Source organism: Rattus rattus, chromosome 9 (assembly GCF_011064425.1).
Source record: "Rattus rattus isolate New Zealand chromosome 9, Rrattus_CSIRO_v1, whole genome shotgun sequence".
Taxonomy (NCBI): Eukaryota; Metazoa; Chordata; class Mammalia; order Rodentia; family Muridae; genus Rattus; species Rattus rattus.
In genome coordinates, this window is record NC_046162.1 from 90,859,059 (window position 1) to 90,886,929 (window position 27,871).

Sequence of the window (27,871 nt, forward strand, 5' to 3'; positions counted from 1 at the left end):
GAAGAGGGCATCAGATCAGATCTGGAACTGGAGTTACAGATGGTTGTGAGCCTCCATGTGGGTGGGCACTGGGAATCGGATCTGTGTCCTCTGTAAGAACAGCTCATGTCCGTAACTGCCGAGCCTTCTCTCCAGCTCTTTTGGCTAGAATTTTGTCTCCTGCAGAGCCCTAGTGTGGATGGCCAGTGGTGGAGTTTGGGTAGAGGCAGAGATCAAGCAATATTTTTCCTTCTGCCTTTGCTCCACAAACCAAGCTGCTACAAAAACCCCTCTGGCCAGTGATGGCTAATTCTACCTCAACTCTGGGCCAGGCTGAGGCATCTAGAATCACTGAGCTGGAAAGTGTCTGTGTGGCCTTGTGCCAAGGTGTGTCTTTTAAGTATTTTTTGGGGGGTGTGGTGGAGTTGAGTTCTGTCCTTAACTGAGGACAGTGGGAACCCAGAAAGCCAGCCTAAAGCAATTCCTTCACAGCCTCCGTTCATCTCAGACATTAAAGACAAGGGAACCTTATCATTAGTCCCTGAACACATCTAACGGGATATTGCTGATTATTTCCAAGCTCCAAAGTCTCAGCTCAAATTCTGCCTGCTGCACCCCTCAACTGTCCGTATCTTAGGACACATCTGCATCAGTTATGTGGCTGTTTTCCCCACTAAGTCATAAATCCACAGTGGGCAGAGGCCAAACCCCTCACAATGCCTGCTTGGTTCGTGGGTTTCTTTGGAATAGCGGCAGTGGAATTTACAGCTCCTGACTCCCGCCCTGCCCCCCAAGGCTTACAATTGGCCACATTCCCACACTCTGAACTTCTGGGCAGAAAGGATCCAGGCAAGATGACAGTGTGGCTTCCCTATTTTACCTGGAGGAAGCGGTTATAGGGTATGCCTGGGGTGATGGGGACAGGCTGCTTTCTAGACAGGACAGTGGAACGTTCCAGTTTGAAGGTTACTGTTTGGTTTCCAGCATCCCATGGCCAGACTGTTCACTGTGGCCAAGTGGCTCTGAGGGCACCCAGAGGACAGCACCTGTGCCGGCAACCCTTGGCCAAGTCAAGGAGCCTGCTGTCTAGGAATGGTGACGTGTGACCTGGAGAGTTGCAGACATGGCTAATTTTGACTAAGGTGCTTTAGGCCCTAGGGACAGGTTTATAGTTTATAGCTCTCAATTTCAGGGTCTTCAAACCTGGGTGTCCAGCAAAATTGCCAGAGAAGCTTTAAATACACATACTCTCTCAGGACCCCATCTCCTGGTGGGTCTGCTTTTGCCTGGGGTGGGACCAGAATATTCCAGTGTTCCCAAGGTAGGATACCACCTGCCCATAGAAAGACTTGCACACTTTGGTCATTTGCTCAGAGAGGAGTGCTCTTCTGAGGACAGTTTCTCAGGGCCAGGAGGCTTCCTTCTCCAGCAGCAGAGCGGTGGCTACCACTCATGGGAGGTGCTCATGACATCAGTGGACCCCAGCATTAATGACAGGCTACTTCTTGAGAAGTCAATCTGCCTATGCTGGAGTGACAGTTGCCTCTGCATTTGACAAACCCGTTCTACCTCAATGACTTTATTTTTGGAGAAACCTCTTTCCTGCAGGGTGAGCAGAGGCGGCAATCCATGACATATTTGAAAGGGTGAGCACGGTCTAATGTCCTAGAGATCAGCAAGGAAGAGACACAGTCGGATGCATGTGGAGACAGAGAATAACTCCTCACAGTTTAGAGCAGATGGAATTTACATTTTACTTAAAAAAAAAAAGGGGGTGGGTGGGTAGGAGGGTGTACACAGGACAGGAGCAAGTGAGGGTAACGCTCTCTCAGACAGAGGTCTGGGAATTTCCCCACAGCAATGGAGTCTGTGTGTCAGGCAGGATTTCTCCTGCTGGTTACAGTATCAACATGGCTGCAGGCAGGGAACTGCTGGCTGGGAGGGGTAAGTTAATCATATACAAGGTCAGTTCACAATACATAGCTTTTTCTTTAAATGATGTAACGCAGTCGCAGGAAGAAGTTAACAATAGGAACACAAGAATAATCAAATTTTTGTTTGTTATCCATGTACAGCAACTAACTGCTTTACAAAAAAGCAAAATAATACAATATATCATCACATGTATTTACAATGTAGTAAATAGACTTTTCTGTCAAATTTTACACAAACTATTTACAGGTGAATACACCACACTAAAAAACGGTGCGGCTGACACTAAGTGGATTTCTGTATGAGTCCATTGCATAACATTGAATGAGACATGCTTCAATATGCTTGGGGGTAAATGTAGAAAAAAATAAAAGAAAAACACAAATCCCCCACACCTGGGAATCAGAAGCCAGATCTCCCACAGGAAACTCACAACCCCGAGCCCCCGAGGAATGGGCTGCTGGTGCATGCCCTGCACTGGGACAGTGGCAGTCTGCACTGTCTGGGCTCCAGGCTCCCCACAGTGGAGGGCACAGGAGCCCAGAGGGGTGTGGTGGGGGGTACCAGCCAAGCAGACATAAGCACAGCAGTACTGTTTCTCTTCTTCTAAGTCAAGGAAACACAGATTGAAAATGAATCACAGAACTCACACCAGATTGTGTAAAAGGGCCTCGACTGGACCTTCAGCTGCTCCTGTAATTAGTCTCCTTTGGGGGAGGGGCAGCTGGTGACACTTAAGTTCCGTACGTTCAGTTGCTTGCAAAGTTAGCCTTTCTTCAAAAGTTGGAAGTTCTGTGTATTAGATAAAACTGGAACTCTCACGAGTTTCCTGGGATGTACTGGTCAGAAGTGTTTTCACATTCAAAAGTGGCTCCATTCGACCTTTCCAAGGGGAGCCCAAGTGGGGAGTTTAAGAACTATGGGAAACCCGCTATGGGAAGAGCGCTACATTTACAAGTTGTCCTGTTTTATGGGGAAGCGACGGGCAGTAATGTCTACCATTAGATGCACAAGGTCTCCAAAAAGGGAGGGGAAAAAAAAAGCCAGGCAGGCAGAGCCATAGAAGCCTCCCTCACCCTGTGCTGCCCCCGCTGCCCCAGCACTGCTGTGGGGAAGCCAGACCCTGGCAGCTCTGCCACAGGGCCTCCTGCCGCGTCTACATCAGCTGCAATCTCAGCCTCACAGCCTTGGCTCTGCTCTGACACCTTACTCCAATGTAGCCTTTACAATGGTTAAAAACAAGAGCTCAGTTTGCTGCATCAGTCTTCAATATTCTCCAATGATTCTATGTTAAAATCACTAATACTAAAGGTTTTTCCTTTATTTTGGCAAACTTTTTCCAGGACTGTAAACAAATTAAAAAAATTAAATTGTTATTTCTGAATATCAAAAGCAATTTTATTTACATTACCATATTACATTGTTACTGTATGGATAAGTGTGAAATGTGTTATATTATTAAAGTCAGAATACTTAAATGTACCATTATCTAGTGACTTAGTTGTGGAGTTTAACTCACTGAAACCCACTAGTGAGCCAGCGCCACAGGGCCCGTCCACACCCCACTGGGTTTCTTTTGGTCCCTCCAAAGCCATTATGTCTTAATATATGAAGGGAACCTGGGAGAAGAGGGGTAATACCTTTTAAAAATAAATATAGTTCAATCTTAAATGAGAGCATCCATGCACTACCGTGCTCACCAAAGTCAAACTGTCTTGCATACTGCAGGTACCATGAAGCAGCCGGGTGTGCATCCCATGGAAGGGCCTGAGTCACACTGGTCCAGCCATTCTGCACAGCAGCAATCCTAGAGGTCCTGTATCCACACCACACAGGCTGACCAGACTTCACAGTGACTAAATGTAATCCTATCAGATAGAATCCAAATCTTTTGCTAGAGATTCCTGATTTTATTTGGAGGAAAGGAGTAAGATTAAAAGATTTAAAAAATACATCTTATCAAAGAAATTTATGATAATATACAGCATATTCTGTTTCTTGGAAAATTATTTAACAAAATAAAAATATCACCTACCCTAAGTCACGTACCATTCCATTTTGCTATGGAGCTAATGGAAAGAGCTATGAAAATTACTTTGTGGAAACAAGTCTCACCACTCTGTCTGCTAATTACCCTGCTTAGAATCACTTAGGAAAGAGGAGAAAGGAAGTGCAGAAACAAGTGTAGTTTCTATACTTAGTATAGTCTTGGCTTACAAAAAAAAAAAAAAAAAAAAAAAGAAAGAAAGAAAAGAACAGAACAGAACACCTTCATACATAAAAGATAATCAACAGGAAAAAAATTACCTAGTTTGGATGACCGAGTATGTATAAGGCCTCAGAACCGATAGCTTTAATTCAGCAATGCTAAGATGTGTGTGGTCATGCTTATTTTCCTGTACTTATTGCTAATACTCAAATGTTAGTATTTCTTATGAATCCATTACAAAATACTAGTTTGTCCCCCTCCCCCAGCCCCTGGCCTGTGGCTTCGCTGAGGCTTGGCCTCTGTGGTTCCTTCAACTTCATAAGGTAAAAAAGCCCACAGCTAGAAGATTAAATACACTGGGGTTAAAATATTATTTCTCCCCCGAACTTGTAAGTGTGTAAATAAGACGGCCACTTCACTCTGTAAGACGGGAACACAGAAGGTCATCTTCTGTGTATGGCCCATGGCTGGCAGCAGTGGCGGCACTGGACGGTTCATCCACGCCCACAGTCCACGCTCTCAGTCAGGCTTCCTGACCGCCTGCTTTCTCTGCAGTCCTCAGAACAAGTGCTCAACCAGACACATGCCAAAGTAGAAGGAAAACATCAAAGAGAAGCAGCATTAAACTTAGGCAATGCTCCAAGAGGTGACCGTCTGGCAACACAGCAGACCAGATGGGTTCATAAGACACGAAGTGCAGCAGTGCAAGGTGGGGGAGAGTCATGAGTGAGAAGCCATGTTAGGTTGGTTTGAAGAGTGAAAGAAAGAAAGCTTCACACGATCTTCTTAATGCTATTACGTTTGAAACTGCCAGCACTTCTTTGCTTCTGCACTTGGCTTGCGGATCCATGGCGAGTCCGTCCACTGTTACAGTGGCCAGTGGTGGGGGAGAGTTCAACGTTCTCCTTGTCGATTCCTGGAGAGAAAGAAGAGCTGGTTACTCCTCCTCTAGGACCCAATCTCATTGCTTGTGGGTGAGATCCGACCTGATGAACAGTTCCAGCACATTCCATATTTATAAAGGCCTTGTCACATACAGAGCCTCACACTTTGCTAAGCTGAATTTGCTATCATTGTAGTTAAACAGCCTAAGAGAAAAGAGAAGTTGCAAGAACAGCTGGAGGGAGGTAGAATGAAAGGCTGGCCACCCGGGAAGCCTAGGAGAGCACTTCTCCCAGTCATACCAGAAGTGTCCAGCAGAGGGCAGCTTCTAGCCACACATCCATCCTTCAGAAAGGCATCCGCTTCTCACTGAATCAGGCTCAATGCCTGTTCTGGAAGAATGAGCACTTCCTGAAAAGATGAGCTACCACAGGGCTCTGCCCAGGACCTTGGCTTCTTTTCAATCCTGTCAAGGTACTACACTCTTTTCAACCGTAGTCAAGGAGATGACACCCCTCTCAGGGTCCTATAATATATTTTACAAATAATGTAAAAGCTATTTTCAGAAAGGTAATCAGAACAAAAGGGCAAATTTAAAAAAGATCTCAGCATATTGCTAAACGTTACAAATAAAGATAGGAAAGTTGTGTCTGATGGAGGTGAGGAAGGCAGTTTGGGCAGTTAGCATGATCTTTCATGGTCCCTGATATGGATTTTAGTCATTAGTTGACTGAAACAGGGTCTCTCTGTGTAGCCCTGGAAGTCTTGAAGCTTGGTGTGTAGACCAGGCTGTCCTGGTGTGTAGACGAGGCTGTCCTGGCACTCAAAGAGATGTGCCTGCCTCTGCCTTCAGAGTGCCAAAGTTAAAGACGTGTGCCACCATGCCTGGCCCTGGATCTTCATTTTGAGTGGGTTTGCCTCTAAAAGTTCATTCCACTGTAGTCTTTTAAGGTTTGTGTACTTTTCTGCTCTCTACCCTTCAAAAGAATTTGCTCCCCAAATAGATACTGTACTCGTTTTTAGCATATTCACTGACTGGAAACATCCGATAGCTGGAATAAACTGTTCACAGACACAGGAGGAGGAGGAGAGCAGGGAAAGACAATCCATGTGAAGAAAAGGATAACAGGGCTGGAGAGATGGCTCAGTGGTTAAGAGCACTGACTGCTCTTCCAGAGGTCCTGAGTTCAAATCCCAGTAACCACATGGTGGCTCACTACCATCTGTAATGAGATCTGATGCCCTGTTCTGGTGTGTCTGAAGACAGCTACAGTGTACTTATAATAAAAAAAAAAAAAAAAAAAGGATAACAAATGGGGGTGGGCAGGCAGGAAAACATCTATCCACATGTTATACCCCGTGGCATTGCCCTGGTCTAACTCTATGTACTATCTGAATCTAAAAAGAATCATTACACTTAGGAATGGAAACATTTTCACTTGGGGGCAAAAAAGTATTGTTTCAAGCCACAAGGTATTTATTGTGTTACAGAAAATGGAGCAGATCCATGTGGTAATCAGTAGGCTGAGGACAGGAACTGCATCTGGGATGACACGTCCTTGATTCAGAGGCAGTCACTCCTCCATTCGATCCAGCTCCACTCCCATCTTCTCCCATGTTTCCTACCATAACTGCCTTCTCTGCCCTCCTCGGAGTCACTAGCTTTTGCCTCTAACCACAACCTGTATACACATCTTATCTCCTCAGCTGCAGTGAACACACGGGACCAGTTATCATTCGTGTTTTTTTTCTCTTATAAAATCTAGCTAATCACTTTTTTTTTTTTGGTTCTTTTTTTCGGAGCTGGGGACCGAACCCAGGGCCTTGCGCTTCCTAGGTAAGCGCTCTACCACTGAGCTAAATCCCCAGCCCCGCTAATCACTTTTACTAACGGCTGGTTTGCCAAATTCGTCCACTTTAAATTATGACAGCTAGAGTCCTCTAGTTCACAGCCCTGAAGTGTGCAGCCCTTGCCTTGTAGTACAGAATGACCCTACGTGCATTGGAGAGGGAAATGCTTCCCGGCCAGCTTCCCTCTGAAGTGACACAGGTTGTCAGGGCCTCTGACATCAGTGTATCTCATCTCTGATAAACATTGACCTGTGCTTCAGTCACGGGAACGATCTGGATGCTGGAGATGGGACACAGCAGCTGCCTGCCCTCCATTAAGCTACTCGCTGACCCTCAGTTCCCTCAACTGGTGTTGTTCCCCTAAGAGGAATCTTCACTGTATCTTACTTCCTATGAGGAAGTTGGGAAGCAAATAAGCAGTGTCACAAAATTCTTAAGTCTAATTAGAACAAAAAAAGTTTTCTATAAAGAACGAGAAAATTGCATAAATATTTTGTAGAACACTGTATATGTATAAAAAATTGTCAAAGAATAAATAAAAGGTAGATATTATAACCAAGTTTTGGGAGAATTTTTATTCAAAGATGTATTTATTTTATGTATATGAGTATACGTAGCTGTCTTCAGACACACCAGATGTAATTGGATCTCATTACAGATGGTTGTGAGCCACCATGTGGTTGCTGGGATTTGAACTCAGGACCTCTGGAAGAATAGCCAGTGCTCTTAACCGCTGAGCCATCTCTCCAGCCCAGGCAGAGTTATTCTCTTCTGATAACTTGCCAGCATTCCTTCACACCTCACCTGCCTCCACATGCTGCTGATGCCCTGACTCAGGCCTGTTCCACATTTGAGAGAAAGGCCTGACCTCGCACACCTCTGCTGAAAGCTTTGTATTCTGCATTCTTATATTCCTAGGCACCAGGTCCTCCTTCCCTTCTTCCTTCCAGTGGTACAAAAGCAAAAATCCATGAGATTGAAGAAACCAGAAGGCGTCACCAAAAGGACTTAAAAGTGAAGCTTCCATGTCGCAGTCTGCTGGTGCAAACCCTGACAGCAGCTGTACTCAGACAGGCAGCCAGTTACACGCATGCAGGGTGGCATTCTCAGTGGTCAGCAAGCTGGGCTGGCTCCAGATGAGGCACTAGCAGGTATTGGCTAACACTGTGCCTGCCTGAGCTGCTGGGAGAAGAACTGCTGGACTACACTCAGATGCTAGCCTGCCTCCCTACTATGGCCTGAGTTCCTTGAAGGCAGGTATCAGAACATGCTTATCCTGTTTTCTGCCTGGAAAATAACACACAAATACTACCACATGTAAGGATACACATGAGAAGTCTGTCTGAAGTCACAGTAAAGCAAGGTGAGTGATAACTCAGGTGTCATCACTTACTTATGCAGAAGCCCGATTGCTCAGTTCCCTACAAACAGCGGAGCAAAGCTGCTGAAACTCTTCTCCACACAGCCGAGCTGGCAACTATGCTGGAGGAGAGCTTACGTTGCTTTGGGGCAGAGAATGAATACAAGGTACTATGTACACTCATAGCATTTCACCACTAGGCTGTGGGCTCTCAGACTGGGCGGAGAACTCTTGCTGCCTCTGCAGTAAGAATGAACGACCTGGATTCTGGAAATGGGATGCAGCAGCTGCCTGCCCTCCACTAAGCTACTCACTGACCTGCTGACCTCCCTTCTGCTCAGTCTGAGGGTTAAGGGAACACTGCCTATTTTACAGGCTGCTAGGAAAATTGGGTAACAATTTATGTGAAGGTCTTTTCTGAACTGCACAAATAAAATAATTTTTCAAAAATAACTAAGATGTTTCTAATACCTGGAAGAAAAGAGACAAAGTAAAAAGCAAATGGAGTTTTAGGGCAAATGATTAGGACTTCAATTTAATGCTGAATATGTAAAACTACTAAAGCAAATGTAAAGAACATAAAACATCTTAAACAGAAGCCATGTGTGGAAGCTATAGCTGACGTGTATGCTGTAGGAAATGCATCTGCTGGATCACACAGACTTAGTACTGCGGGGATTTCAAGAATGGATGGGCTTTTCCTACAGCACCATTGCTTCTTCATCACTCCGTGCAGCAGTACAAAGACTACATGAAGTGAACAGGCTCTTTCTGAATCAGGCAGCAACGAGCCACATGTCTGCTTGTGTTCACCATCAGTTAAGGACACTCGTCCTCACAGCATGGGTGACAGAAGGCATAAAATTTTTTTATGTCGGTTTTATGATGGGGCTGGGCTTTAGGATGGGTTTGGTTTTAGGATGGGGACAACTGTATTTTGGGGGATGGGAGAAACAAATATTTTCTAAGCTAAAAAAAAAAAAAACCCTCTTCCCCAAAGTCCTCGGCCTGCTTTCTGCTGATGTCTCTTGAGTTTTTGGCTAACCAAGGACAGGGCAGGTAGAAGTGGCATCTGAACTGAACTATGTATACCGATTACATAGTTATGAAGCCCAGAAACCTCTCACCAAGCAACAGCTCTGTTTCCAAGTGCCCGAGCCACACTCGACTTCAAGGGACTGGGGGTGGGGCTGGGGGGCTCATGCTGTGGGTCCAGCTGGAGTGTAGAGGAAGCAGTGTTTTGTACACGGCGGTGAGGAGGGAGAGGCTGTATGCACATTGTTGGCTTAGAGCATGCAGAGGAGCTTCAGGGGGATGAGGAAAGGCCAAAGGGAATGATATCCAGAGGAGTCAACAGCAGGGGAGAGCCATTAGACACTTATTACCTTCCCTGGTTTTCAGAAGGAACCTGGCTTTATTTATGGGATTCTAACAAGTAATTTCTTAAGAACAATCTAAATAAGCAGAAGTTACTCTTCTAAGCACACCGTGAGAAGTATTTATTACAAAGCATCAAAGTAAATCACTAGAGTACACTGCATCCTCCAGACCCTGAGAGCCCTGGGCTTTGAATATGCACAGGATAAATATCTGGAGCTTTTTTCCCTTTTCTTTTGAGACAGTCTCATAGCCCAGGCTGGTCTGGAACTCACGATGTAGCTGAAAATGACACTCACTCTCTCTGTCTCTGTCTCTCTGTGTGTGTGTGTGTGTGTGTGTGTGTGTGTGTGTGTGTGTGTGTCTGTCATGCATGAATTTAAGTGTGGCTATCAAAAGACAACTCTTGAGGTCTTGAGGTCAGTTCACACTTGGGAACAGAACTGCATATAAACAGCCTTTTCCCTGACTCCAATTATGTTTATTTTCTACAAGCAATATAGTATTAATTTTATGTTTAAGAAAAAGAAGAGCTGAGGGAGGAGCAGAAAGAGAGAAGCAACATGGAGGCAGCCATGAATGATCCCAGCCATGCGTCTCTACCTAGACACAGCCACCCAATTAGACAAGATGGATGAAGCAAAGAAGTGCAGGCCGACAGGAGCCGGATATAGATCTCTCCTGAGAGACACAGCCAGAATACAGCAAATACAGAGGCGAATGCCAGCAGCAAACCACTGAACTGAGAACGGCACCCCCGTTGAAGAAATCAGAGAAAGGACTGGAAGAGATTGACGGGGCTCGAGACTCCATATGAACAACAATGCCAACCAACTAGAGCTTCCAGGGACTAAGCCACTACCAAAGACTATAATACATGGACTGACCCTGGACTCTAACCTCATAGGTAGCAATGAATATCCTAGTAAGAGCACCAGTGGAAGGGGGAAGCCCTGGGTCCTGCTAAGACTGAACCCCAGTGAACGTGATTGTTGGGGGAGGCGGTAATGGGGGAGGATGGGGAGGGGAACACCCATATAGAAGGGGAGGGGAGGGTTAGAGATGTTGGCCCTGGAGACCGGGAAAGGAAATGGCAATCTAAATGTAAATAAGAAATACTCAAGTTAATAAAATACAGAAAAAAAAAAAAAAAAAAAAGAAGAGCTGTCTTAGAATGTGTTAAATACCAGGAGTCAGAAAGAAATGACTTCCACTTAACCCTCAATACGAACACCCACAGGCATAAACTACCAAGTCCCTGTAGTGAGGACATCTCCAACCTCAATACTAACACCCACAGGCATAAACTACCAAGTCCCTGTAGTGAGGACATCTCTCATCTTTAAATGTGTGAAGGTAGGGCCTGAAGACATGGCTCAGAGGTTAAGGGCACTGGCTGCTCTCTCAGAGGAACTGGGTTCAATTTCTAGCACCAATATGGCAGTTCCCAACAGTCTGTAACTTCAACTACAGATGATCTGATGCCCTCTGCTGGCCTTATCAGGTAATGCATGCACAAGATGCATATTCGCAGGTAAATTATTCATATGCATTTAAAAAAATGTAAAAACGCTTACTCCCTCCTGAGTCATGGTTTCTCTGTGCAGCCCTGGATGCCATAGAACTCGCTCTGGGGACCAGGCTGTCCTGGAACTCAGGCCCACCTTCCTCTGGCTCTCAAGTACTGGGATTAAAGGCATGCATAGCCACTGCCTGGCTAAGAAAATTCTTTAAATTTGTCAAAGTGCCTAATACACACTCACAAAATAAGCATTCAGGTGGGTTTGGTGTCACACGCCTTGTGATCCTAAACCTTTAGAGGCTGAAGCAAGAGAACTGCCGTAAGGCTGAGGGCAGCAGAGAGCTATCCTGGGAGGGAGGGTGCTTCAAATGCTTTCCAAACCATGTAAAAAGCGATGACACTGTACTAGAGTATAAATCAGACTTTAATACTCTGGAAATGGCTTTATTCAACTACTTTTCAGGAAGTAATAAGTATATATAGTTCTACTTAGTTTTCATTTGTTTGTTTGAATTAAAATAGAGTCTCACTCTGTAGCCCATGCTGGACACAAACTCAAAGTGATTCTCCTGCCTCGGTGGGATTGCAGCTGTGAGTCACCATACATACCTTTCTTCCTGTCCTGAGGATTAAACCGAGGACCTCACACCCCTGAGCTCCATTCCCAACCTCCATCTGGAGGTTACTTTCTAATGTACCCACTCTGGTATCTACAGAGGAGGAGGCGGGGTCCCTGGAATAACAGCTATCATATCCATCATATGACATGGCTAGGCACACGCCGTCAGTCTGAGGACTCAGGAGGCACAGGCAGGTGCATCTTTGTGACTTTGAGCCTGGTAATGAGTCCCAGGCCAGCCAGGGCTGCATACTAAGGTCCTGCTTAGCATCCTTCCTACAACATGACTTTCATAAAAGCTCCTCTGGCCATGAGTTGGGAGAGTTACTCATGGTCTGGGCTAAAGCAAGGGAGTCTGAATGATTGCAACACAAGTCATGGATCAGGAGCACAGACAGAGCCTATGGCAGCGCCTCAAAGCCCAGTGTACACAGAATCACTCATGCTCCCCAGGAGGCTGACTGGGCTCCATGCTTGGGGTTTCACCCAGCAGGCACGGGAGACTCGAAAGCTACATCTGTAATATCAGATGACACTGCTGCTGGTGTGGGGTCACACCTGTCCTACAGAACAAGTGATGGGGCAAACACACTGCCTATGTGGGAGAGCTGGGCAGACGGCTGATACGTAAATTAGGAATAAAGCTTAAGAACTGAGTATAATTGTTTACAATTTATAACTGTACATTTATAATGTGGATTGGGTATTATACCTGCTTGTTTCTTTAGAATCTTCCAGACTAGCACATAAATGGAAATGTTCATGGCACACTGAGACAAGTATTTATGGAGATTCTAATTATAGATCTTGAGCAGCCCAGAACAGTTATGGTTTGATTTGTACAAAGAAAATGCATGCTAACACCTAGCATTTACAAGAACTATATACACCACTTCTAAGAATGTCCTTATAGACTATCATGCATCAAGCATGACCTTTTCAGGTAACGGAACTTAGGTAACTTAGGAAACCCTTTTTAAACTTTTAAACTAACTTAGAATAAAATCTTTTCAACAGAGCACATGACCCAAACATCAGCTTTTTGCCACTGTGCACTGTCTTCTCCATTTACACAGCAGTGTTACTGCTCGGCAGTGAGCATCACCTGTGGGCTCAAGCAGGGCTTAGGAAGCCATTACCTAAGGCAGACAGTGACTGAGCTTGGAGTTGCTCAGGAGCCACTCCTGCTATCTTTTTCCTCTCAGTACCTTGGGAAGGGGGAGGGGAGGTCCGTGCCTATGACTGCTCAGTGTATAGAGCTCTACACTTCATTGTCATGATTACACACATCTTTAATCCTGGCACTGGGAGGCAAAGTAGGTGGATCTCTGTGAATTTGGGCCAGTTTGGTCTACATAGAGAGTTTTAGGTCAGCTAGGGCTATGCAGTGAGATCCCGACTCAGAATATAAGTAAATAAGTAAATAAATAATAAGTTAAAAAAACTCAAATTCCATTGGTCTACTTTTCCGGTATGATCCAACAGTGACTCTACAGTAAGGATTATAATGATGGATTTTAAGATTTCTTTTGGGGCTGGGGATTTAGCTCAGTGGTAGAGCGCCACCTAGGGAAGCGCAAGGCCCTGGGTTCGGGTCCCCAGCTCAAAAAAAAAAAAAAAAAAAAAAAAAAAAAAGATTTCTTTTGTGCACGTGCGCGCACACACATGCACACGTGCCCATGTGCCTCTATATCACTGGTTGGAACTCACTAAGTGGGCTAGCTAGGGGGCTATTCGGCCACAGGTATTCTGCTCAACCTCCTGGGTACTGGGATTATGAGCATATGCCGCCACAAATACCTTTCCAAACTGTGGGTTCTGGGGACTAAACTGAGGTCCTTGGGCTTTCAAAGGAAATGCTCTACCAACCTAGTTACCTCCGCAACCCCAAGATACTATTTTCCTAGAAGGACTTTTTGTCTGGTTGTTTACCTAACTTCAGATCTTCAGGCTGGCCAGCGGCTGATGGATGGCTGACCTGTTGTTACCAGCAATAAAGTGGGGTGGCTACTAGATTTTGTATGTGTGAGTTTTATGGTATACTGCACCAGAGACATAAAAGGCCTTAAGGTAATGTTAGTATAGCTGATAAAAGAACTATAGCTCTGTTCACTTATAGGTAACATAGCTTAGTTAGTGCTTCTGGTTCAAATCTATGTGGATATTAAACATCACTATGCGTCTCCCTCTCTTGTTATACAACTTGTTGGAAAGCACACAGCTCTGAAGAGTAACAACATTCAGTTACATAGAAAAGAAATGTAAAGTGACCCTCATGAGGAAAAGTACCAAAGTCTGCTATAGTCTGACCACAAGGGAGTTCCTGATGTTGGTATCGTAGTATCATTGCTCAAAGTCACATAAAGATCACATTTACTGACCTGGGGAATGCTGGGAAGTTGCAAGTGAGGTCATGGAATTAGAGAGGTTAAGGTTGGCAGTGATACTAAGCTGGCTCTGCAGTGCAGGAGGGTAAGGAGATGTGGGTGTCAGGAGGGACTCCTCACTGGTTTCTTCATCAATTCCAGGCAAGTACGTGTCAATCAAGGCATCAAGAAATTTAACAATGAGCTCAGCATAGTCTGGGATTTGTGTTTGCTGTAATGGAAAATAGGACATTATTTTAGCTCCATTTAAAAAAAAGTTCCCTCTGAAGCCACAGAAAGGTTAACTTGATATCTGGGGCTTGGTGGATTGTTTTCTTTTCTCCTTTGTATTCTAGATCATTAAGGGGAGGGTCTGGAATAGTATTTAGAGAGAACTATGGAATGTACAGCTTGGATTTTACTTGGCTTCCCCTAAAAGCTTCCAGATAAACCTGCAATTTCTGAAAGCCATGCAGAGACAGAGGAATTGACTACTTAGACAAAGCAGTCATCAGCAATGATGTCTAGCCAACGTCCCAAAGCAGAGAAGACGGGCAGAGCATCATCATCCCGCCATCCACTGCTGAGATCCTCATGACATACTTCTGTGACTTCAGGCCCATTTTTTTTAATGACAACATGTGCATATCAACAGATAGCACAAAATAAACTAAATCCAACTCTTCGAATAGGAACGATGTATAAAAAACTCATCCTGACTTAACACCCCTGCATCTAGGACATGGGGGAGGGGGTGATAGGGGAGGGACAGAAGCCCTGCCTTCAAGGAACTTCAATTATTTTAAGAGACCAACTAAAAAATAAAATACAATTTCATATAGCACACCAACAAATGCCAGTCAAAATGAACAGCCAGGAACAAACCCAATATAACAGTCAGATGAAAAATGTGTCCCTGAGGTAGATTTTAACACGTATCATGCTCTTTGCTAGTTACAAGATGGGTGTGTGAGTTTTGCCACATGTACAGAGGTCTATAGGCAGACACATTTTATAGAGGTTTCCACATCCTTTGGAGATTTCAAGCCTAAGTTAAAATAAAATTAATACATCAACATATTAAAGATATTGCCTCCATGGGAAAAAAAATCTTTCTAAAACAGTGTTTATTTTGAGATGTTACTTTGTTTAAGGATAATGCATATTCTCCAAAAGACTCATGAATATAGCTAAAGACTCTGGCTTATCGAAAATTAGAGAAAAATATTTCTTTTACCTTCGAAAAGGGTCCTGCAAACCGCCATAAGCCATTAAAACCAAAACCTGCAAAAAAAAAAAAAAAAAAAAAAAAAAATCAAATGATATTCTTACAACAAGCAAGGCAGCTTTAAATAGTAACAAAATTAAGCTGTATAGCTGACAAACAAAATCTATGCACATATTTAAGACATTTTAAAATCAGTATCAAAGATGACTAAAATGTCCTTAAAATAGACAGCATTTTTACAAAGTGGTCAAGTAGTTATCATATTGCATATATAACTAGGAGAGTCAGAAGACAGCATGAAGGGAGAGAAGCCTATCCCTCAGAGAAAGCTACAGTTAGACATTCTCCAACAGGGCCACAGTTGCAGGCTTGGCGAGTGCCACCTCCTGGTATACTTAGTTACTTTGCAGGTATGATGTTTGGTACTGTGGAGGGGATTCCTCATGGTACACCACACTCTGCACGATTCCATGGATCGGATTTAACAAATTTGGATCTTGGCACAAAGACAAGAGGGTATTGATCTTAGAGTCCAACAAATTGTGCCTAAAAAAAAAAAAGTAAACAGAGGAACATTAAATAAAAAGATTTACTGGTACGAACAACATGGCAAAACTGGAGACGAGTACTTCTATGTGATTTCAATGGTTTCTCCTTATATTACTCGTACTGGCCTCCTGGAATTTTCTCCTTACTACAGTAAGCCTCCTTCATCTGCACGCTCTCTTTCCATTCATTCTCACAGTAACAGCCAGAGTGTGTAGCAACTCACCACCAACTAAGGCTTTCCCAACAGCTTTGCACTGTACAAAGGGATAGAACTCAATAGTTAGCACTGACATAGCAAAGGCTTTAGCCAGACCTATGCCCACATCTATCCTCCCTTGGATATCTTTACCCTTCTGCATTCCACACAAAGGCCCTGTTAAGGTTTCTTTAATTTGCCAACACCTTTCTGTCACAGCTGTCAGCTGACATATCCAGGAAGGACTCTCAACTGAAGAGCTGTACTCCTCGACAGAGCTCCACAGTCTCAACCCTTAAAGCTATTAGTCATCTCTCTCTATGGTAAAAATGATGGCTACACTTCCCACTGTACAGGTAGCAAACATCACTGAGAAATACCTTTGCCACCCCTTTATAGAGCACCTGACAAAAAGACAGATACAGAGGCAATCAAAAAACAACAAGAGATACTTACACAACAGGAAACACTTTGGGAAACACAACACTGGCCTCTGCTAGATATTCATAAAGAATTCGCTGATCAAATTCATCTGTGGTATATTTTACCAGTGTAGCCTGCCAAGATCAAAAAAAGGTAAACAATTTATGTTGAAACTTTCTATTTTAATGAAGTGAAAACATCTTCCTTTCATGTTTGTAATATTTAAGGGCCTGCTAAGAGCAGATTGGAATAAAAATGTGAGGGGAAAAAAAAACCCTCAAAAAGTAAAATCCTGCCAGGAGTAGTGGTATGCATCTTTAATCTCAGCACGTGGGAGGCAGAGGCAGGTGGATCTCTGAGAGTTCAAGGCCAGCCCAGTCTACAGAGTGAGTTACAGGACAGCCAGGGCTACATAGTAAAACCCTGCCTCAAAAATGAATGAATGAATGAATGAATGAATGAATGAATGAATGAATGAGGTGTGTGTGTTCCCCTTACCAGAACAGTAAGAAGCAGTGCTTGGATCTTTGGGTCAGTAAGTACTTCTTCGTCCAATAGAACATTAGATTCAGACACTGAGACTTTCCGTAAATGTGGGTGCTGCTGCGAGGAGGAAATCCTTTGGGTTTCTGTAGTAGGATATGGATTAATGTAAGTAGTAGTTATTATTAGTAGAGCAAGTATATTTTACTCAACATAGTTTAACATTACATCTTAAATTCAACAGTTCCCTTAACAAACATCTTAATTATCAATCTTACTATGATAGTTATTATGTATTCAGTAATGTAACAGTTTGCTAGTGACCTGCAATGCTGTACACCCCCCCCACACACACACACGCAGAGTAATTTTTTTTTTTTTTTGGAGTATGGTCCCTCTATGTAGCTCTGGCTGGCCTGGAACTGTCTATGTAGACTAGGGTATCCTTGAACTCATGGAGATCCTCCTGCCTCTTAAAGTGTAGCTCAGGCAGACCTCAAGCATGTGATCCCCCTACCTCTGCCTGTTCCGCACATTCCATTGGCATTTACAAAACTGGTCGATTTCTTTTCCTGCCAACTTAAGGACTAGAGAGAGTGAAACAAGAGTGCATGTTTCTGTATTGTACCCTAAAGGCCTAAGGTCTGGATGGAAGGAAATGACCTTCATTGTGCTCCTTATGGTCTGCAACGATCTTCACTACTTATCAGCTTTGTTTCTTACCCATTTCATAGTCAGTTTCTGCCACTCTTCTCATTTTTGGGGGCGTTGTAATCCCTGATTCCATTTCTTGTCTTTTAGGAGCCTTTGTGTCTGATATCAAGTGATCAAAACTTTTCCTTGTTCCTATAAACAAAAGTTACAGAATATGAACATTTATTAACTACAGTGTCTACAAATAGCAGTATTCTAATCATGTAAGCTTTTACTTTTGAGCGCAAGCTGAGACATCCCTGGAACCTCATTTCTTAGCATTATTCTCCATCTCCTCTTTAAGGCCCCACAGCTGTCCAGAAATGGAGGAGCTTAAACTGGCCTAAAAAGGAACTTTATTTTATTTATTTATTTAAACTTTTATTTATATAAGTACTCTGTAGCTGTCTTCAGATACACCAGAAGAGGGCATCAGATCTCATTATAGATGGTTGCGAGACACCATGTAGTTGTTGGGATTTGAACTCAGGACCTCTGAAGAGCAGCCAGTGCTCTTAACCGCTGAGCCATCTCTCCAGCCCCCCAAAAAGGAACTTTAGATTACATTCACTATCCTGAGAATAAACTAGACTCCACTAAAAAGAACAAGTATCCATAAGAAATATAAGGATTAGATTTTGATCAGTGCAAAGTATAGGAAAACTTAAACAGCCACTTTAAGTAAAGAAACTGAGTTGGTTATCAAGAAACAGTCACTAACAGATGAGCAATCTCTAAATACAGGTAAAAATTAAAGTGTGAGCCTGAAGGGCCCAAGTTAGTTGACTCTGTTGGTCTTCCTGTGGAGTTCCTATGCTCTGACTTAATGCTCAGAAGTACACTCATGGGAAAAGGGAGAAGTCTGAAATGCATCTCTTAGATGAACTCATTCTTATTTTTTTTTTTCTTCCTTTTTTTCAGAGCTGGGGACCGAACCCAGGGCCTTGCGCTTGCTACCGCTGAGCTAAATCCCCAACCCCTCATTCTTATTTTTTAAAGATGTATTTATGAGTACACTGTCGCTGTCTTCAGACACACCAGAAGAGGGCATCGGATCTCATTACAGGTGGTTGCAGTTGCTGGGATTTGAACTCAGGACCTCTGGAAGAGCAGTCAGTGCTCTTTAACCACAGAGCCATCTCTCCAGCCCCAAATGAATTCATTCTTAAAGTCAGAATTGAAGCCAAAATTACAAGACATGACAAGTGATATTTGACAGAACAGTGTTCTGTTGCTCTCATGCACTAAGACTAATGAATAATCACATATCACGAGTATCAAGGCCAAAGGAATCTACACCCAGGCTGGTCTCTTCCTTTCATGCAAATGGAAGAAGTCATGAGTTGTGCTTGGAGTTAGGCTGCCATGCTACGGATCTCATCCTACCTTCCCTTCTCTCATACTTGGTGATCTCCTCCTCTTCCTACAGCTCAGTTGTCTAACTCTTCAAATATTTACCAGTTTGTTTGTTTGGTTGGTTTTTGAGATAGAGTCTCTCTACTATGTAGCTCTGGGTGTTTTTGAACTCACAGAGATCCACCCGCCTCTGGGCATGACCGATATATTGACAGGTTCGTTAAGAACACTCAGATCTGGGTTGGGGATTTAGCTCAGTGGTAGAGCACTTGCCAAGCAAGCACAAGGCCCTGGGTTAGGTCCCCAGCTCCAAAAAAAAAAAAAAAAAAAAAAAAAAAAAAAGAACACTCAGATCTCTCCTTTCAGCTTTGATATGTATGGTGTGCACTGTTGCTCCCCACAGTTGCCTTAAGTGCAACAGCACAGTTGCCTCCTGCTCCTTAGTGCCCACCAGACTCTGTGGCCATCTGTGGTGGTTGGAATATGCTTTGCCCAGGGAGTGCCACTTTTAGTGGGTGTGACTTTGTTGGAGTAGGTGTGGCCTTGTTGGAGGAAGTATGTCACTGTGGGGGTGGGCTTTGAGACCTTCCTCCTAGCTGCCTGGAGATGAGTCTTCTGTTTGCCTTTGGAACAAGATGTAGACCCTCCTCCCACACCATGCCTTGCCTGCCTGAATGCTGCCATGTTTCCTGCCTTAATGATTATGGACTGAACCTCTGAACCTAAGCCAGCTCCAACTAAATGTTGTCCTTATAAGAGCTGCCTTGGTCGTGGTGTCTGCCCACCGCAATGGAGAACCTAGCTAAGACACCACTCTGTAACACTCATGGGAGTCACATTTTCTCTTTCACATTAGAGTGGCATCAAGTAATGTTTGGTTTTGCGCCTGGCTTATTTAACATAATAATCTCTAATTCTATCCATGCTGTCACCAATTACAGGATTTCATTTTTATGGCTACTATTTGTAGATCTGTAAAACTAAGCTTTCTTTATCTATTCATTAACAGATGGACACCGAGGTTGCTTCCTTTTCTTGGTTGCTGTGACAAGTCTTGCAGTCTACACAGCATGCAGCTGCCTCTTCAATACACTGGCTTGTTTTCCTCTAGATATATAGTTAGTCGTAGAAAACAATAGTTCCAGCCAGGGAGGTGCTATTTAATTTAATTAAATTTTTATCTTATTTTATTTACCAATGGGGTCCACTATTTAGTCTGGGCTGGACTGAAACATGTTATGTGGCCCAGACTGGCCTGAAACATGCTATGTGGCCTAGGCTGGCCTCTAACTTGCCTTTACCTCATGAGGATCACGGGCAGCACAATCGCACCTGGTTGACAGTTTCTGACATCTTTTACAGTCTTCTCTTTTTCCACCCCAACCATCAGTCTTTCCTGGTCACTCTCCTTTGGAAATAGACCTCACATAGAGCTCCTGCCTTAGTGTGCACTGGCTCTGGGTTTTCCCCTCAGATTGCCGATTCAATCTTGTAAATGGTCCCTTTGAAAAAGACCTTTCTCTATACTGCTGCCAGGAAAATGTGCCCAAAAATAAAAACTAAAAACTGCATCTTGCTCCTTCCTTAATGAAGATCTCTGCTGGATGTATGATATGGTAAATCTTTTATCATGCCAGTCTTTGTGGTTGTTTTGAGACAGGATCTCTATACATACCCCTGGCTATCCTGGCACTCACTGTATAGACTAGGCTGCCTCTGCCTCCACTGCCACCAGAGAGGGGCTGGGATTAAAGCTGAGGCACCACATGCAGCCAGCAGTCTTTCAGTCATGCTTGTTTTCCACACAATTGCTATGATGCTCTGACCTATGCCAACCGCTCCCACACTCTCATCCCTCACTATGCTTCCTCTCTTGCATGCATGCCTTCCTTAGCCTCTGTCCACTGGTTGCATGTACTAAATCTTTAAGATCTGGCTAAAATGGTAGCTCATCATTTCCTACAAGTCTCAGTAACGTTAACCATTACTGCTTTAATGCCACCTGACACACACTGTTGTCATTAGCTGATTTTAAGTCATAACCACCAAAGGATAATCTCTTCTCTGAAGGGCAGAGACCCTACTTTTTCTATTTAGAACACAGTTTGAAGGAATTCAATACTGTATTTTCTCTGAGATTAGCTTTTTACTTACAAGTTTCTTTGGTATGAAAATCCATAATTACAAAACACAAGGTAACCAGGAAGCTCCTAGGAGTTACTGATGACACAGGATTAACCGAAGGGAACTCGAATAGAAGAGAGGTGACAGACTGAACTGAACAATCTGTAACAATGACTGGCATTTGTTATCTCTCCTTTCGACATTTACTGGAAGGTTGTTTGTGTTACACTTTGTTGTCTGCTCACCAATTTCCTCATGAACAAACATTTTCATAATACTATCTCAAGATACTAAGTATGTTTGCCTGAGTAACTGAAGTTCACACTCATTATCTATTACTGGTTAGACATACCAATATATCTGAAATGATATCACAATGAAAGTGGCAGCCAACGAAGGGCAAGCAAACACTGCCTTACACTTGCTCTGAGTCAGCCAGCGTTCCCTTTCAGGAACTCACTTATAGGTTACTGGACACGAGAGGCTTAGCACTGTGCAAGAATTTCTCATAGGAATGTTGACAGAACTGAGCAAAGGTAACTGTCAAGAACCATTATCTTGGGTCAACAAGATGGCTTAGTGGGTAAAAGCACTTGCCTTTGTGGCCCGAAAACCTGAGTTCAAAGCCCAGAACTCACACAAAGGTGTAAAGAGAGAACTGACAGCCCAAGGCTGGCCTCCAATCTCCACCTGTCTGTGTGCATACATACAGATAAGACTTTCTAAAAGGAATATCATCTTATAGTGATTAAAATAATACCTTGTGCTTTTGTTGTTTCAGAGATTATAGTGTTTCAGAGCTCAGTGACACATTTTGCTTTCCAATGGTACTTTAGGGAAAGTCATCATTTCAGCCACTAGTACAGTAGTGCTTCCTCTCTTCTACATATCTAATAACTCTGATCACTACCATCTATTGCCCCCAAATCAAAAGCCACAGTACTTGAAAATAGTAATTAAAACACAGAAATAAAAACCAAATTAAACTTAAAGACAGTCCAAAGTTTCAGTCTCATTTTTCTGTCTGAGGATGTGGCTGAACCAAACTGACCTATCAAACTCCTTCAGAAAAGCCACAGACGGGCTGGAGAGACGGCTCAGTGATTAACAACACTTGCTGCTCTTCCAGCAGCTCTGGCTTCAGTCCCCAGCAAGCACAGGAAGCTCACAAATGTCTGTTTACTTCAATTTCAAGGGATACAATGCCCTTCCGGCTCCCATGGGCGCCAGGTACAAATGTGGTATACATCCATACAAATGCAGGCAAAGCACTTATAACACATAAAATAAATGAAATTAAAAAGTCGCAAAAGATTTTGTTACATCAAAACAGTAAATGCTGGCAATCTAAATAGTTTCAAATAATTTTCCAAGAAGGAAAATAACTAACCATTTTCACAGTAACAATAATGTAAAAATTTATACAAAATAAAGATAAACTAACCAAGCAATTTTTTTGTGTTGGCCTGAGAAGGCTGTCCCATGTCCAAGCTCATGGATTTCCTGGCTCGGGGACTAGTTTGGCCTACAGCTGGGTAGGTGGCTGCAAGGTATCCTTCTGAACCTTTGGGAGAGGACCATGGCTGATTCTCCTTTAGTGTCCTGAAAAATTTGAACAGTTTAGAAGAATTAATTAACAAGAAGATGACAAATATAACCACTCTTCACTGTTTCCAATAGCTGTTTATTTCCTAACGATGGCAATCAATTAGTTTGCAAACAAAGTGCTATAGGACAAAAGCTTTTCTTTCTTTTTTTAAAGACACATTTCTTTTTTTTTTTTCTTTTTTTTTCGGAGCTGGGGACCGAACCCAGGGCCTTGCGGTTGCTAGGCAAGCGCTCTACCACTGAGCTAAATCCCCAACCCCAAATAGCTCTGGCATCTCTTTTTTTTTTTTTTTTTTTTCTTTATTTTTTGAGCTGGGGACCCGAACCCAGGGCCTTGCGCTTCCTAGGCAAGCGCTCTACCACTGAGCTAAATCCCCCAACCCCTTAAGACACATTTCTATTAAGTTGCCCAGGCTGGCCCAGAATGTACTATGTATTCTAAGTTGGTCTTGAATTTCCAATCCTCCTGCTTTAGTTTCCAGAACAGATATGTACCATTGTAGCTGGCACTCTACCACTGAGCTAAATCCCCAACCCTAGCATACAACTCTTAATGTATCCCCAGGAAGTTAAACAGGAAGAGCTAATTTTATCTATACTGCATAATTTTATTACTTTTTTTCTTTTCTGCAGTATAGGGATTGAATCTAGAACCTCATACATGCATGGCTAGTATTTTACCCCTAAACTGGTGAAACCCAGAATTACTTAAATATTTATTGATTGAGCCCAGACTGGCCTCAAATTTGCTATGAAGCCAAGGATGACACTGAATTTCTGATGTTCCCACTTCTACTTCCCAGGTGCTAAGAACAGGTGTGCACACCACAGTCAGAAGACAGACAGGCAGGTGTGCACACCACAGTCAGAAGACAGACAGGCAGCAGGTGTGCACACCACAGTCAGAAGACAGACAGGCAGCAGGTGTGCACACCACAGTCAGAAGACAGACAGGGCAGGTGTGCACACCACAGTCAGAAGACAGACAGGCAGCAGGTGTGCACACCACAGTCAGAAGACAGACAGGCAGTAGGTGTGCACACCACAGTCAGAAGACAGACAGGCAGCAGGTGTGCACACCACAGTCAGAAGACAGACAGGCAGTAGGTGTGCACACCACAGTCAGAAGACAGACAGGCAGCAGGTGTGCACACCACAGTCAGAAGACAGACAGGCAGTAGGTGTGCACACCACAGTCAGAAGACAGACAGGCAGCAGGTGTGCACACCACAGTCAGAAGACAGACAGGCAGGTGTGCACACCACAGTAAGAAGACAGACAGGCAGGTGTGCATACCACAGTCAGAAGACAGACAGGCAGGTGTGCACACCACAGTCAGAAGACAGACAGGCAGGTGTGCATACCACAGTCAGTCAGTTTTCTGCAGCACTGGGACTGAACTCAGGGCCTTCTGCATACCAGAGAAAAACCTCTCGACTGAGCTATATCTCTAGTTTCTATTTTGTTTGTCTTTGAAACAGAGCCTTAGGTAGTTGAGGCTAAGCTCAAACTTGATACATAGCTAAGGATGACTTTGAATCCCTGATCCTCCTGTTTCCACCTTGTAAGTGTTGGGACTAAAGGGATTTGTTACCACATACGGCTCCAAACTTATTAATTTGACAAGAAAAAAATTTTTTTTCTTTTCTTTTTTTCAGAGCTGGGGACTGAACCCAGGGCCTTGTGCTTGCTAGGCAAGCGCTCTACCACTGAGCCAAATCCCCAACCCCGAAAAAATTTTTTATTTTTACCGAAATATGTTTTTAAAAAGATATTTGAAGATGCCTAAATATAGTAATATATGACATATACTCCCTACATAGTTGTCATTTATTGTGGTGAGAACACTTAACATCCATTATCTTAGCACTTTTCAATACAGAATAAGTACACTGTCACTAACTGCTGCTGAGTGACAGACCTCTGGAACTTAATGCACTGAATTTTATAATCAGAGAAATAAAGTCTAAAGATGCAATTGTATTATAGAATTATTTAAAAACTGATAAAATTAAGTTTGAGAATTAAGATTTCCTGAATACTGGCAACTGTGTTACTTTTCCTTTCTATAACCAAAAGAAGGATAAAGAAATAACCTCATGGCAATGGCCGAGTGTAAGGCTACTGAGCACTGGGTTTACTAGGGCATCTGCATAAAGGGTTGCAGTCTTGGTCAAGTTCTTGGAGAGAAGTCTTTTTATTATAAAAAAGCAAGATGTTAGAAAGTTTAATGACATAACTTCTCAAAGATTACTTCCCTATGTTCAACACTAGCAGTAACATTAAAAATTCACTACAGAAAGGTTTTAATGTTAATGGAATTAATAAACAATGCATGTAAATGTTTTTACCAATCTACATCACTTTTTGTTGTTTTTGTGTATTAAAACATTAAAACATTACTCTATGTGTATGAGTGTCATGTCTTCCCTGCATGTATGTATATGTACAATATGTCTGGTGTCCAAGGTGGTCAAAAGAGAACGTCAGATCCTCTGGAACTTAAGCTACAGATGGCTATGAGCAATCAAGTGAGTGCTGGGAACTGAGAGAACTCAAGATCTCTGCAAGAACACAAATGCTTTTACTCACTCAGCTGACCCTTCCGCTCACTCCTGGTTCTTATCATCAGGGATGCCATGGTGCTTGTATTTCAAGTTAGGTTTTTCCTCAGGTCCTTTTCTGCAACCAAACTTTTCAAGATTGTCTTTCTTCCTTAGTCAAGTGTTTTGTGTTTAAAGAGGTGAACTAATGATAATACCAGAGCAGACAACTTTAATACTGCCTATATAAAAGGCCATGCATTTGTAGAGTAAACTTTGATAGCTACACTTGTTAGACCATCTGGATCTGCCACTCTGCTCCCTTCTAGAGTCCTCTGCTGCTGGTTGCCATCACATGGAAACTGAAGTCTGACTACATCTATGTAATTCTGAGGCCATGTCCACTTACCTAGAGCTGGGATCACCGTGATGAATGGGATATGTATCCATAGGAACATTTTCCATTGAGATATCAGTAAGAAGAAGGGACTTCCTATGCTTGAGGCTACAGCGACTTCGAACCTCTTCAGACACTGTGAGTAGAGCTAACAGGAAAAGGAAAAGCTGATAAAACAGGCTTCATGTCTTCCAAATGTAAGAGGCTATGACGATGACTATCACTACTACTATGTTATGTGTACATAAGAAGCCCCAGAGAGCAAGAGGATGCAGAGTTTACAGACTGCTTTGGAAGACCGCATAAACGTGAAACAAAGCAATTTGATAAACACCTTACTTTCTTAAGCACTTGATAGCATATCTGCTTTCAATAATCACAAAAAGTAGGCATGGCATGTATCTGAAATGCACTGATAAAATATTTTGTGATGCAAAATGGTTTGTTCAAGGTTGCATGCTTAAAACAAAACAAACTGGCAAAAACGAAAATTTGCTAAAGTGAGAATGGGCATCTTCCATCAAACCATACTTCAAACTGCATTCTGTGAGTAGAATACAGTAGGGAAATGTCAGATAAGACACATGAAAGCAGTTTAGTAAAATAGTAGGGGCTGGACAGGCACCCCAGGTAAAACAGCACAAAGGATTAATACTGAAGAGGCAGAAGCCCTGTAGGAGACCAGAGGAGACAACAGGAGAGTAGTCTGAAGCATCATGTCCACTGTGAGAGGCTATCACAAGTGAAACTTATGAAATCTACAAAGGACAGAATAGAAGGCTTCAATGGCCTGCTGTGCTTGGCTGAGGCAATTTGGTTTGACTATGTTTCAGATTCCAGTGCAAATTCTTTTATAATGAAAAGTATTTTGGCAAAACCTTTACAACTTCAAAGAACTAGCTGCAAAGGCCCATAGCTAGGCAAGGGAATCATTTGGTGATTCTAAGACAATGGTAGAGAGTCAGGCTGATTTTGTCAATTTTTTGCGTTTACCTGCTAAGTAAGCCACACTCTGTGTATTCACCTCAAATTTGTCACAATTTCTATGTTTGTTAACAAGAGTTAGTAGTGTATGCAAAATTCTGACTGTTCTTGCAACAATGGCAGGTGAAGGATGTCTGTACCCTATAAAAAGAAAAAGAAAAAACCAAACAGTTAATTAGTCCATGAACAAATGTTTTGAGCTCTTGTGCTATGACAAGTAACTCTACAAGAAAAGGAAAATTCCTGCCATCCAGGAATAGTCATTTGTGAAGGTAAAACATAGGAGTGTGAGGTTAATTATACATAAGATTAAGTACCCCAAAACATGTAGAATAGGGTATTCCCTGAAACCCTAAAGGAGAAGACAGTAAAAAAGTGTATTCTTGATTTTCCATTTCCTAAAGAAGCACAGAGGTTAAAAATAAACACAAACAAAACTGTGCATTAGAGTTCCCCTTGAGATTTCATTTGACATAAGAGCACTAATACTTAAAAAGGGGTTCTCCTTTGGGACTACAGCAATGACTCAGCAGTTAAGGACCAGGGTTTCGTTCCTACAGAGGGGTTCACAACTGCCTATACTTCTAGTTCCAGGGGATCTAGTATGTCTTCTGGCCATCTCAGGTAACAAATACACAGGTGCTACACATACATAAACACAGGCAAAACACTCATACACATAAAATAAAAATAAAGACATCTTTAAAAATTAATTTCTTTGTTCTTCCTTCGTTTTTTTTCTCCTGATTTTTGAGACAGTGTTTCACTATGAAGCTAAGGACTAGGCTGGCCTTGAACTCACAGCGATCTATCTGTCTCTGCCTCCCAAGTGCTGAGATTAAAGGTAGGTACCACTATGCCTGGCTTAGCATTACTATTTATTTTATAAATAAGTATCTTAACAAAGTATGGCTATGAAGCTGTGAAGCCAGCAATGAGCAGTTAAAGCTAGATAGAAGTGCATTAGCTCTAGTCTATTGGAGATGGTTAGCCATAGGAACAGCAATGAAAACTGAAAGAGAGGTACTAGACTGGCAGGACTCTAAGGTACACAGTTAAGAGTACTGACTGAAAACATGCTAGAAACAAGTCACGGAGTGTCTATGATCTTCTCTGAAAAGCAATATGCTCTAAACTGAAAATCCCTTTTATTCCTTGGCAGTGCTGGAAACTGAACCCAAGTGTTGTAC

The 27,871-nt window shown here is 42.9% G+C and overlaps 1 protein-coding gene across 2 annotated transcripts in view; it reads right to left on the minus strand.

Annotated features, from left to right (window-relative positions):
* Window positions 1-2,014: 2,014 nt before the first annotated feature.
* The window catches only part of Nf1 (neurofibromin 1), a 230,850-nt gene continuing 204,993 nt past the window's right edge, over window positions 2,015-27,871 (minus strand). For both annotated transcript variants that reach the window (XM_032911686.1, XM_032911687.1), the window contains 10 exons: window positions 26,691-26,822; window positions 25,710-25,845; window positions 22,594-22,751; window positions 17,700-17,822; window positions 16,992-17,122; window positions 16,527-16,627; window positions 15,729-15,871; window positions 15,335-15,381; window positions 14,113-14,329; window positions 2,015-5,036 (listed from right to left, as the gene is read on the minus strand). In XM_032911686.1, coding sequence (XP_032767577.1) covers window positions 4,894-5,036; window positions 14,113-14,329; window positions 15,335-15,381; window positions 15,729-15,871; window positions 16,527-16,627; window positions 16,992-17,122; window positions 17,700-17,822; window positions 22,594-22,751; window positions 25,710-25,845; window positions 26,691-26,822 — 1,331 coding nt within the window. In that variant the 3' untranslated portion in view covers window positions 2,015-4,893. The remainder of the gene's footprint in view (window positions 5,037-14,112; window positions 14,330-15,334; window positions 15,382-15,728; window positions 15,872-16,526; window positions 16,628-16,991; window positions 17,123-17,699; window positions 17,823-22,593; window positions 22,752-25,709; window positions 25,846-26,690; window positions 26,823-27,871) is intronic.